This window comes from Dermacentor variabilis, chromosome 7 (assembly GCF_050947875.1).
Source record: "Dermacentor variabilis isolate Ectoservices chromosome 7, ASM5094787v1, whole genome shotgun sequence".
NCBI classification, from domain to species: Eukaryota; Metazoa; Arthropoda; class Arachnida; order Ixodida; family Ixodidae; genus Dermacentor; species Dermacentor variabilis.
The window spans coordinates 175,293,062-175,305,442 of NC_134574.1; the positions used below are offsets into that span (position 1 = coordinate 175,293,062).

The window sequence follows — 12,381 nt, forward strand, 5'->3', positions numbered from 1 at the left end:
TGGTTAGTTTGTTTTCTATAGGTGACAACCAACAGTCCCCTTCGCCTAATTTCGCCACTAGTGTGATTGAAGAGCTCTGGCTCATCCTGTCTCTCACTATTTTAGTGTTTCTGTGGGAGCAAGAGGTAACAGGTTAAATTCCCAACCATGGTGGCTGCATTCTGGTGATGCAAATATGCTCTTGTTGAAGAAAGATGGTGGTTGAAATTAATCTGGAGCCCCTCGCTACTTCTCTCATAACACACAATTTGGCTAATTAGTTACTATTATAAAGTATAATAAGAAGTACTAATTTAATTTGTTTAACAGGGCACACTGCAAACCAAGGAAGTTTGTTTTGTAATACCTGACAACGAAGGCAGAGCTTGTTATCAAGGCATAGCAGCAGAGTAATGGAAAAAAAAACGTACATAACTACAATATATCTCAACAATACAATTTAGTACACAATATGCATGCACATGGAAAGAAAAACGTTAAAGAATATTTGTTAAGAATAGTAGTAGCAAAGCATTCTCTGTAGACTAAAGTATCGAAAGAAGATTGCCAATGCAGAAAACAAGACAGAGAGGTAATAACACTGGTAATATGGCTCTCTTAACAACGAACTGTTCAAGCCCTTAGATGGGAGAATAACACAAATATTTTTTTATCACTAGAAAATATATTGTGAGCATTATATTACCCCTTCATCTTCATCTGTATATATTCATCATTATGGCCAGCGTCATCATCTTCAGCGCGCGACCTGCGCAATAAACCGTTGAGGCTTAACAGCTGTCTCGCAGCTGTCGCGCGAGGTGCCTCGGGAGGTGGAGAAAATGAGGCGTGGGGAGAGCCGGCGCTGGTAAGGACTCAGAGGAAGCAACGGGTCTCTCTCATAAATATCGTAGCCACGGCGTTCGTCCTGTTGTTGTCTTTGGTGAAAACACTATATGTGACCGCGAATGGGGCGGACGGGGTGGTAGAGTCGCCAGATGGTTGGGGGCAGTAGCAGGAGCAGGAGGCGCTGTCTGAACGAACGCTGGTTGCATAGTTGCAACCTGAGCATACGAGGTGGATGGCGAAGGAGGGCCACAGCTCGCCGCGCAGGTCATGGAGAATAGCTCCTCTTTGATGATATCGCGCAGGCCAGGAAACGAAGGCTGAGGCTGCACTGAGCAGGCCACACACTTGGAGCTCTTCGCGTATGAGAGTCCGAATCAGCTTACGCAGGTCGGTATCCGACGAAGGAGGCGCGTCACCGGCGACAGGTTGTAAACAGATGGCCTGCAGTGCATCCAGGTGTTGGCAAGTCGCGATCACATCGTTAACGGTATTAGGATTCTTGATCGCCAGTGCGTTGAACGCAACGTGAGCAATGCCCTTTAGGATGTGAGAAACATGATCAGATTCCGTCATGGTGGCGTCACCACGGCGACAAAGGGCGAGGACGTCCTCGATATAAGATGTGTATGTTTCCCCGGGAAGTTGCGTGCATCCATCAAGCTTTTTCTTGGCAACCTCAGAGCGGACGTTTGGAGCGCCAAAAATCTGCCGAAGCTGGTGTTTGAATGCCGCCCAATCAGGCAAGGTGCTCTCGTAGTTGAGGAACCAAGTCCTGGCAATGTCAGTGAGGTAGAATGCAACGTTGCGAAGCTTGTGCATGTCATCCCACTGGTTAGACTCACTCACGCGGTCATAATTGTCCAGCCAGTCATCAACGTCGTCATTACGAAGGCCAGCGAACATGGTGAGATCGTGCTGCCGCGTGCTGACGGTCCATGAAGGAACGGCCGGTGGGGCAGAGACGGTGACGCCGGAGGCTCCTGGAAGATCTTCTTGGGGCATCCTGTCAGGAAGGTGGAGCAAGTGGCGGCCTGAACGAAGCTCCAGGGAAACTCGAAGGCGTAGAGGACCAAGGGATCGAAAGCAGCCTCCACCACTTGCGAGACTGCTGGTAAGCCTCAACGGTTTATTGCGCAGGTCGCGCACTGAAGACGATGACGCTGGCCATAATGATGAATATATACAGATGAAAAAGATGAAGGAGTGATATAATGCTCACAATATTTCTAGATGAATTTGGACATTAAACACCACAATTTAATTTAAGAAATTGACCGCTCTTCCACTACTGTGAAAAAGAGTGCAAGCGAAGCTTGCGATCCGCGTCTCTTCATTGTCGTAATGCATCGGCTTTGCGCTCCCTCACGGTAAGGTTGGCAGGTTGATGACGAGCCCTCACTCGAGCAAGTTTCCTGCGGCGTTCTTCAAACACCACCTGTTTTTCGGCCAAACGCAAAACATGCAGCCTGCACCCACTGCCATTCCTTCAACGCAGCCTGCTCTTCGGTATAACGAACCAAACGCAGCCTCCCCATCTGACTGTCAGGCCTGAACTGGTGGGAAACGGCAGGCGCGAGGCAAGCGAACACACTATCACACCCTTTCCTTCCTCCAGAGGGACGGGATGCCTGTGATTGGCTCACGCCTTGTGCCGAGTCTACTTCAGGCATTTAAAACCCCACTGTAAAGGTTGCGTATGATGAACCGACAGTAGCTGAATCGGTTAGCATGGTGGTCTTGCAACTTGGAGGTCAGTGATTCGAATCCGAAACCCCACAAGCAATCTTTATTTTTGTGCGGCTTGGGTGTTTTCATACGGCAACACCAACGCCGACATGAGTGACGCAATACAAGCTTCGCTTGAATAGCATTCTTTTTTTGTTCCTGTGTGTGTGAGCATGCTTGAATCCTGTGCTGTTTGCAGTGGGGCATGGTTGTTGCTCCTGTGGCCGCCCCAGACGGGCAAGGAAGGTGATGGGCGTTGCTACGATAGAGAGGCGGCCCCCCGGATGCCCCCATGCAAGCCCCTGGGCACCACTGTAGGGCACACAGGAGACATCATGGGGGTGGGTGCGTCATCTCCAGACCCTCCCCAGGTATGCATTCAGCAGGAACTGTGTTTACAATGGCAGTATACATATTTATTTATTCACAATTTCGTGCAGTGCCAACGAGACATTTATAGCAGGGGGGGAACATGGTACATATTGGAATTGGCCACAAGAAATACAAACCTAAAGGAAAGGAATGTGAACAGCAAAGTTGTACTCAGTAAGCAGTGCATGTAGCATGCCCTTAATATCGCACTCAGTAACCGTTATAGGCAGATTGTTCCTTGTGTAAATGAAATGTGGGAAGAACGCATATTTAGACACATTGGTGCGGCACTGTACTTCACGAACCTTCCAGGCATGGCTGCGATGACAAAATACAGGGGAAGTTGACTTCACCTGGCTCTAAATTAGCTGCTGCAGTTATGCACCCACTCACTTTGCTTGGCAGGAACTGGATTTACATATGCAGTTGAGGTTGGCTTACTTTGACCAGCCTGACTTTGTTTGACAATATGACTTAGCGCTTCTAGTTGGCATTGGATACTTCTCGTTGCATGGCACACAAAATGAAATCGCAAGAAGCAGTGATAAACACTGAATACAATGACAACCACACAGAAAGTGCAGTCATTGGTTGTTTGCTCCTATGGATTTAACCAATAAAAATTGCGCCTCTTGGTTCCCATCATTCTTCTCACCAATACAAACACATAGAAAGTTTGGCATGTGCGTTTGGAAGGCGTGGAAAATAGAACAAGAACATGCACGGACTTGTGTAAACATGTACAGTTGTGTAAAGAGAAGTGAAACTACTGAAAATGGCTTGATATTAGTCACCCAGGCATGCATGCACTTGTCTTGCATGGCAGGAACCAGGTTTATGAAAGCAGTTCGAGTCGACTTGGATCAACTTGGCATTGAATTAAATTAACAACACAGCTGACTTTCTTTAACTCAACATTGTCTGTTCTTTGTTAGTTCGAAGGTTCAACAAGTTGGCAACCTGTGCTTTCCAGAGGAAGCGCTACAAACTTGAATCGTCATCTATGAAGTGTTAATTCAGGCTAGAAAACCTTTTCAGCATATAGAGGGCGTCCCATCTGTCATGCACCAAAATTGAAAAATGTGCATATGTCATGTAGCTGGACAGAACCAAGGTAATGTTGTTTGCCATTGCTTGGAGATGTCCAGAATATTTTTTGAATTTTGCCTAATTACACTGTCTTAACTAATTAATCAGCTTCTCAAATATTATATTTCAATGAAAACTGCCAGTGAGAAAATTGTAGAGCATCATGAAAAACTCCTGGTACAGCTTTCTGTTGCTCAATACATGCTACATAAAAGTGTTTCTTTAAGCATGAAATAAGCCCTTGAATACACGCAAAGTGCTTCAAGCAGCCAGTCGCATGTCAATTTTGGGTATATTTGTGGGCTTCTTTCAAGCAAGGAAGAACACTTTTATGTAGTACGTATTGAGCAACAGAAAACTGTATCGGGAGTTTTTCATGTTGCTCTACAATTTTCTCACTGACACTTTTAATCTAATTATAATATTTGAGAAGTTGGTTTATTAATTAACCTTTTACTGCACAATTTTTTGTTTCCTAAAATATTATTCATGGAATTCTAGGGAAGCATAACAGTAGCTGTACTCTCATGGAAACTAACTCTAGCTAATTTCTGTGGTTTGAATTTGCAGAAGGAAGGTATGTTGCGTATATGCAACAACATACAAATGAAGAAGTTGAAGCTGAAAGATAGACTTAGTGCGATTCATACTCGGGTGTTTATTTGCATGTGACAATCATTGGTGCACCTATGAGTTAGTGTGGAACAGAAAGAAGCGATTGTACTTGCTTCTGCAGCACAGGTGGTTCCCACACTTCATGCAGTACGTCACGTAGATGCCTGTGTAGCCAGGAAACAATGCATTGTTTCTGTTTATTCGGACGTTTTGAAAACCGCTCTGCGACTTTCTAATTGTAATTTTTTTCTAGCTTCGTTGCTTCAGAAGTTGGTTAATCATATTTTACTAATTATCTAATTGAACAAAATACAACAATAGTGTGACTCACTGCATACCAAAGTGAGCAACATGCAGTTGGTTGCGTCGTCTTAGAGTGAATCGGCATATTTTTAGACTCTGGCTTATGTTCGCTGAAAGACCCTGTATAGTGCGTCAAACAAGGCGAATAAACATGTTGTGCAATCACAGATTCACAGATCATAGAATCCTAAGGCCCCTCCCCCCTTCCTCCACTCACTACGATGCATCGCGTGCAACAGGAGACGGCGCGCTTCCTTCCCGCTTTTCTCCATTGCGCACACAAGAACGACCCACCATCATTGACTCACGCCGTCCCCCCTCTCCCCCATGCTTTCACTTGCACATAAGGCATGTGGCATGCCTTGATAATGTTATCGCCCTTGGACTTCATATGGAACATAACGGCGACGACAGGAATGCGCCTTCAGTGTCCATATAATTGCTATCGCAATAATATAATAAGAGTATCCGGCAACTGAAGAGTGCCGTGGCCCATTACTTTCCGCAAAAGAAGAAGTAACAAAATCAAACTTTCACCATGCGACAATTCACTGTGCTGCGGCATCTTTTTCTTTTGTGGGGCGGGGGCACCGAAATGAAGAAACGCAAAGGAAAGCATGTTGGCCACAATCAAATGCCTACTTTGGGCACCTAATGTGGCTACCAAAGGAATATAGAAGAAAACGTGAGGCGCTTGGTCCACAGAGAACCATATGGATGCTGCTCGTATGGATGCTGGCGAGACAAAAGACTTTCTGGAGAGTTTGTAATAACATCGAAATGAAGGTGATGCGCTCAAGCGAACGCATTGCAATCCGTCGAGTCCCCGCAGTGGTGGCGGCGAGCGGCCATTACTCCTTTTTCTAATCTGCTAGCCAGAAACCGTCCAAAACTCCAAAACTCTGTGAGGCCAAAATTCACTCGGCCAGAGAAAAACGAACACGCACCGAAGTGCGCCGTGTGGTTGTCTGGGCAACACGTGAAAAACACATGACCTCTGGCTGGCTCTGGCAGCCCGCGGTTAGTGAGAACAAGAAAATTGAAAAGGCTCAATGTGTCCTCGCGAATAAAAGTCAATGTAGAAAAAAAATAAATAAGAACATAGTTACCTTTACTGGCTTTAGTGTGTTGACATGGATTCTTTGGCGCAGGTGAAAAAAATGTTGATATTCTTTTCTGTGACATGACTGCCCAAATGAACCATCACAACGCTTCATCTCATCAGACTTTGCTGCATGCTTTGTCAACTTGTCTGATAGTGTGTTGATTTCACTTGTCTTGCACTATGGTTCAATGTGCGACTTTAGGAAAGTCAATGCACCTTTGGCTTCAAATGTTTATAGGAATATCAAACCCACAATGATCCGTAATTCAAAATCTAAAGCACGACTTTGGAAATGTCAATGCACCTTTTGCATCAAAAGTTTATGTGATCTTTATACCCGTAAGTTTTTGAAATTGAAATCCATGCGCTCCGTCGATTCCGCGGCATCCGAGAGATACTGCGACAAAGCTGCTTGTATCAAAATGCCATTGTTACTTTGTGCTCGGATGGGGCTTTTTCCGTTATATGACTCCAGGTGCATGGGCATTGCCACGAAATCCAGCCCAAGTTCACAAGCTTCGCACCAAAATGTCTTTTCGAACGTGAAAAATACATTCTAGACAAAATCCAGAATGATTTCTGGCACCCACGGTTGTATTGGCCGGCGGTGCATGACAGCACGAAAAAATTTCGTGGGGCTGAAGCCCCATAAGCCCACCCCCCCCCTCCTCCCCGGCCCTGCTGCTGCTGCTGAGCGAACATATGGAGTGGCCAACTTTTCTTGAGCAAACATGTGTAGCAACCAACTTCTGCTGAGCGAACATATGGAGTAGCCAATGTCTCCTGAGTGAACATTTGGAGTAGCCGACTTATGGATTAACCCACTTTCGCCTAGCAAACCAATAGAGTAGCCAACTTCTGATTGAACATATGGTGTTGCCCACTACTGCTAAGTGAACATATAGACCGTTTCATCGGGCGAGGAGGATAGGGCGCGCGGAGAGCCTTTCCCCCTCTCTGGCTTGGGTGATCCGGTGCGGCACTGCTTGATGAAAGTATTGCTGTCGCGTGCTGCGGAACGATTTCGGAATGTTTTAGATCATACATTGCGAAATTTACGCCATGTTCGTTCATATAAGGTCGTCAGGGAAGCCTTTTGGTGCATCGGTAACTACAGTAGGAAGAAATATCTCTTGGGGGCTCAAAAATGTGACGCGTTTTATCAGACGCGGCGTGCGCACATTATCAGTCGCGGTGTATGTATGTGTTGTGAACTATTTTGCTTATATCGGTTTTAATTCAACAAAGAAGACCGGTGTCTCTGTATTAGCAGCGTGAAATGGTAAATCTGCTCACTATCGAATCGCTTGGCATTGTGGGGTCTCTCACGCCCGTGCTCTTGGGTCAAAGGAACGACAACACAGTAGTGCAAACAATCACAAGGGCATTTATTGCACCTTTCATAGATCAATGCCTGCTAGCCGAGTTGCTATCCACAAAACATGCCGATGGGCGCGCGACAAATCTAGAAGTCCGACTCACCGCGACCGGAAAACGAGCGAATATGTTCGCCCCATGCTGGATCCCAACGCCTGGTCGTTCGCGCGTACTGTCACGCGAATGGTGGCGCATTCCAAGGCGGCCACGCGAGGCGGTCTCGCAGAAGCATGGGTCGGCGGCGCGCGGGATGTCCACGCCGTTCGCCGACCCGCCGGGGAAGAGGCCGCCCGTCCTCCCCTGCGCCCCCAAGTAACCCTGCCGTGAGGCGGCGTTAGCAACGCAACACTCGCGCCATCTCTCGCACTGCGCCCCAACCACATCGACCGCCGCGGGCATCACGCAGGCCACGCGGCGAAGCCGGATTACAGGAGACGCGCCATGCGGGAAAAACATATCAGGGGACGCGCGAGAGTCGCGCATCCCCACAGCGTAGGGAGTAAAACATAAAGCATAAGAGCGCATGCTCATGCACGGCCAACCTAAGGCAACCACGAAACACCTAAGCGGCAGGCGCTATCAAATATTTGTGATGCACTGGCATCGTTCTCGCGCATTTCAAGTCTAGTAGGCTTCAAATTACCATATGTCTACGCTAGTCTTCCTGTATGAGGCCGATGGCGCTGCTCAACGCCGTTATCACTGCGGTTGGTGAACCAGCACGGTACATATGTAAGCTGTGCACTCCGGCATTGCCTTTTTGGCCTGCATACAGCCATAACATATGAGAGGGATTGCATGAAAAGAATGCGATGCCTATTTTTGAGGACGAAATTTCTGTAATTCGTGTGAGTGCGTCGTAGAAAACGGAACGAACACAACCGAAAAAAAAGATTTGGTTATCACCATCTTTCTCGAAAAAGCAAGAGAAAACGAGCTAACACCGCAATAGGACCTCGCATAGTCACGCCGCGCACGTTTATAAATATATAACCGCTGATGCCGTATGCTTGGACCATGCGGCATATAGAACAAAGATATATGTAATCCAGCACCTAACACTGCTTAGGATGCTCGCGCAGTTCGTAAACTGTCCATTTGCTGGACAAGCTTAACTCAGACTGTAAGGTATGCTGCTATTACTTGCCAAAATTATTTTACTCAGGGGCGGAAACCTCATCCATCGAACCAAGTAGTCACGCAATGTAACCTGCAGTGAACAGTTTGAACGCTTGTCAAAGTATAACATCACAGCTCCTATTGTAGCAGAACGGTACCCACGCTGTTACGATCGTCGCGTATGTTTCATGGCTCCTAAACCGCAGCTTGGAAATAGAGGATAATACTGCAATAAGGTCACATTAATGATTGGAACATTCAGAAATATACAATTGATCTCCGAGGCTGATTGTATACGCTCAAATATGTGCGCACACATCGCGCTGCGTGTTCCGTCCACCTCAACGCCAGCAGAAATTCCGGCCATGACGCCTTAAACCACTTCAGCACGTCTCACAGAACTGTTTACCACGTAGAATATGTGCGTCATTCTAAACAGACCGCACGACCGCGAGAACAAATGCCAGAGCCTACCGCCAAGCGTATACCTGCCATGCAAAAGACTGCTTTCACCCAAGCCAGTATGGCGCTGCTCATAGGCGGCGCCACTGCGTTCACAATATGGCGGTGCCTACGAAAAAACGGTCTATAGAGTGGCTGACTCATGAGCGAGTGTATAGAGTAGTGAACTTCTGAGTGAACATACTGTAACGGGTGGTGAGCGTCGGACAGCGGCGGCAAAACTCATGGGATGCTGGTGGTTTTGAAGATCGGCTGCCAGGAACACCTGCCTGATTTCGTCGCGCAACACTTAGGCAATTAATGCTACAGGTCTATCCAGTGTTGATGTCGGGAATCTTTTGAATTTCCTCTTGATTAGCTCTCTGATCGATTCATGCAAAGGGTTTTGATACTCGGCAGTCACTGCGGTGCCATTGATTGTGGTACTGGTGGACAGTCGATTGTATGGCCTGCATCATTGATGAAGGGCCTGCTCAATAGTCGCAGCCTCTTTGATAAAGCCAGTGATGGTGACTTGGGGATTCTGCACAAGCCCCGCAAACAACTGCTCTTTTACACCTCGCATGAGGTAGCGCCACTTCCTATCTTCGGTCATGTTCGGGTCGGCTCTATGAAATAGGCGGGCCATGTCCTTGGCGAACATTGTGACCGACTCACTAAGTTGTTGCACCCGTAGCTCCATCATCTGCTGGGTGCGGTTGTGTCGGTCGGCACTTGCAAAAGTATCCATGATTTTCTGCCAAAAGTCGTTCCATGTCGTTAGGCTAGCTTCGCGGTTCTCGTACTAAGTGTTCCACTGTCGTCAAGGGCAAAATAGATATGGGAGAGCTTTCACTGCTCAGTCCACTGATTAATCTCTGCGACACATTCATACTTCTCAAGCCAGTCTTCAATGTCTTCGAAGACTGCACTGCGATAGCGATCAGGGACCAGCAGATGCAGAACGGTGACCTGTTGTGCACTGGGAAACCGGCTGTTTTGGCATGCTTGCCGTGGGATGGTTCTGGCCATTGCAAGAATTGTGGAGCTCCTGGAGAGAGGTGATTGAAGAAGGGTGAACTCCAGGGCAAGGCCTAGCAGCCGGCGACTAAAGCGGTGCACGTGTGTCGTAACTGGTGACAATGCCTCCGGGCTAGATGAACGACTCCCAGAAGGACTGCGGAGCATCAGGCGCAGTCAGTACCCAGCCCCTCCACCAGTGTCGCAGTACAACGCGAACAGAAGACAGGGAGATGTTCTTCAAGAACAGTAGGACAACCTGTTCAAAAACAAACAGAACAGAGACATGTCTTCTTCGTCCGCACCCAATCTCACTGACCAACCAGATGGAGTCCACTAATGCCGTCAATGTTGTTGTCGTTTGCATAGAATACACGCATCATTTGTCCCTCCCTAAGAGAGCATCGCCCCGATGCTAGACCAGAAATGTCACTTGCGGAAGTAAGGCTCTCTCGCATAGTTATTCGCTCACATATAGTTTCACGCGGAAAATTTGTACAAGTTCAGGACGGTGCTTGCGGCACTGCGTACAATTGGGGACTATCGGGAATGACCTCATATGTGACATCACTGAGTCGCCGCAATACTCTATATGGTCCGAAGTATCACCTTAACAGCTTCTCGGAGAGGCTTCGTTTCCATATGGGTGTCCAAACCCACACTCTGTTACTGACTTTGTAGGTTACTATTCTGTGGTAAAGATCATAGCAGCCTGCATCTTAGTCTTGCTGCTGGCAGATCTGCAAGCACGCGAGCTGCCGAGCCTCTTCTGTGTGTTGCATAAACACATCGATGTTCGTGTCAGTATCGTCAAAGTCGTGTGGAAGCATCGCATCTAACATCGTTCGATCATCCTGTCCGTGAACAAGGGTGAACGGAGTCAAGCGCATCGTCTCTTGTTTCACCGTGTTATACTCAAAGGTGATATAAGGTAGGATGTCATCCCAATTTTTATGTTCAACATCCACGTACATTGAGAGCATGTCTTCAATTGTTTTGTTTACGCGCTCTTTTAATCCGTTGGTTTGTGGATGGTAGGCGGTTCACTTCCGATGAGCTGTTCCTTAACAGCAAGATGTGATATAAAAGTGCAGCCGTGAATGCGGTTCGTCGGTCTGTTATTACAATAGATGGTGCACCGTGTCGCAACACAACATGCTCAATGAAAAAGTGCACCACCTCGGCTGCTGTGCTTCTCTGGATTGCCTTCGTTTCAGCGTAACATGTGAGATTGTCGGTTGTGACAATAACAAAATGATTCCCTGCAGTAGAAGATATCCATTCTGATTTGATCAAATGGTCTTCAAGGAACCTGGATGGACTGTAGGAAGCTGGATGGTTTCGTTGGAGGCGACTTGTGCCTCTGGCAGTCGAGACGAGTGCGAACGTGGTGTTTAACGGCGGTGCTAAGTCTCGGCCTGTAGTACTTTTGCTGCACTCTGCTCAATGTTCGCGTGTAGCCTAAGCGACCAGAAGTCACCTTGTTGTGACAGGCTTGAAGTACTTCTGTACGAAGAGCTGCAGGAATGACGAGCAGATAGGATGACCCAGTTGAAGAAAAGTTTCTTTTGTAAAGGACTTTGGCCTATAAACAAAACGATGATAGTCCTCTTACGAAAACTCTAGGTGGTTTCGCAGATCTTTCCTCTAAGTAGATCTTTCCTCTAAGCAGATCTTTCCTCTGAGTAATTGATTAGCAACTCAGGGTCATGCCGCTGTTGTGCGATGGTGGATGTGTCCAGAACAAAAAGAAATGCTGAGTCTTCTTCGGGTAGAGCAGGCGACTCTGTTGGCGATCGAGACAGTCAATCAGCATCCGTATATCGTTTCCCCGACTTGTACATGATAGCCATGTCAAACTCTTGCAGCCTTAGGCTCCAACGTGCCAATCGTCCAGAAGGATCTTTAAGGTTTGTTAACCAACACAGTGAGTGGTGGTCGCTCATAACTCTGAAGTGGCGGCCATACAAATATGGGCGAAATTTCATATACTATGACAATATGGAGTAGCAAACTTCTTGTGGGTGAACATATGGAGCAGCCAACTTCTCCTGAGTGACCATATAGAGTAGCCTGCTTCTACTGAGCGAACATATGGAGTAGCCAACTTCTACTGAGTGAATATAAGGAGTAGCTAATTTCTCCTGACCGAACTTATAAAGTAGACAACTGCTGAGTGAATGTATTCAGTAGCCATCTTCTCAGCAATCACATGGAGTAGTCAACTTCTGCTGAGCAAACATATGGAGTAACCCACTACTGCTGAGCAAACATATGGAGTAGCCCACTACTGCTAAGTGAACATATGGAGTAGCTAACATCTCCTGAACGAACATATAAAGTAGACAACTTCTGCTGGGTGCAAATATGGAGTAGCCAACTTCTCC

The 12,381-nt window shown here is 47.1% G+C and overlaps 1 protein-coding gene across 4 annotated transcripts in view; it reads left to right on the plus strand.

Moving 5' to 3' along the window:
- The window catches only part of LOC142588523 (BTB/POZ domain-containing protein 7), a 150,421-nt gene that overhangs the window by 6,836 nt on the left and 131,204 nt on the right, over positions 1-12,381 (plus strand). For 3 of the 4 annotated variants that reach the window (XM_075700356.1, XM_075700354.1, XM_075700357.1), the window contains exon 2: positions 2,753-2,924. In XM_075700356.1, the coding sequence (XP_075556471.1) occupies positions 2,838-2,924 (87 nt within the window). In that variant the 5' untranslated portion in view covers positions 2,753-2,837. Of the gene's footprint in view, positions 1-1,733; positions 1,940-2,752; positions 2,925-12,381 lie in introns of those variants that run through there. The other variant, XM_075700355.1, reaches the window with a different exon arrangement.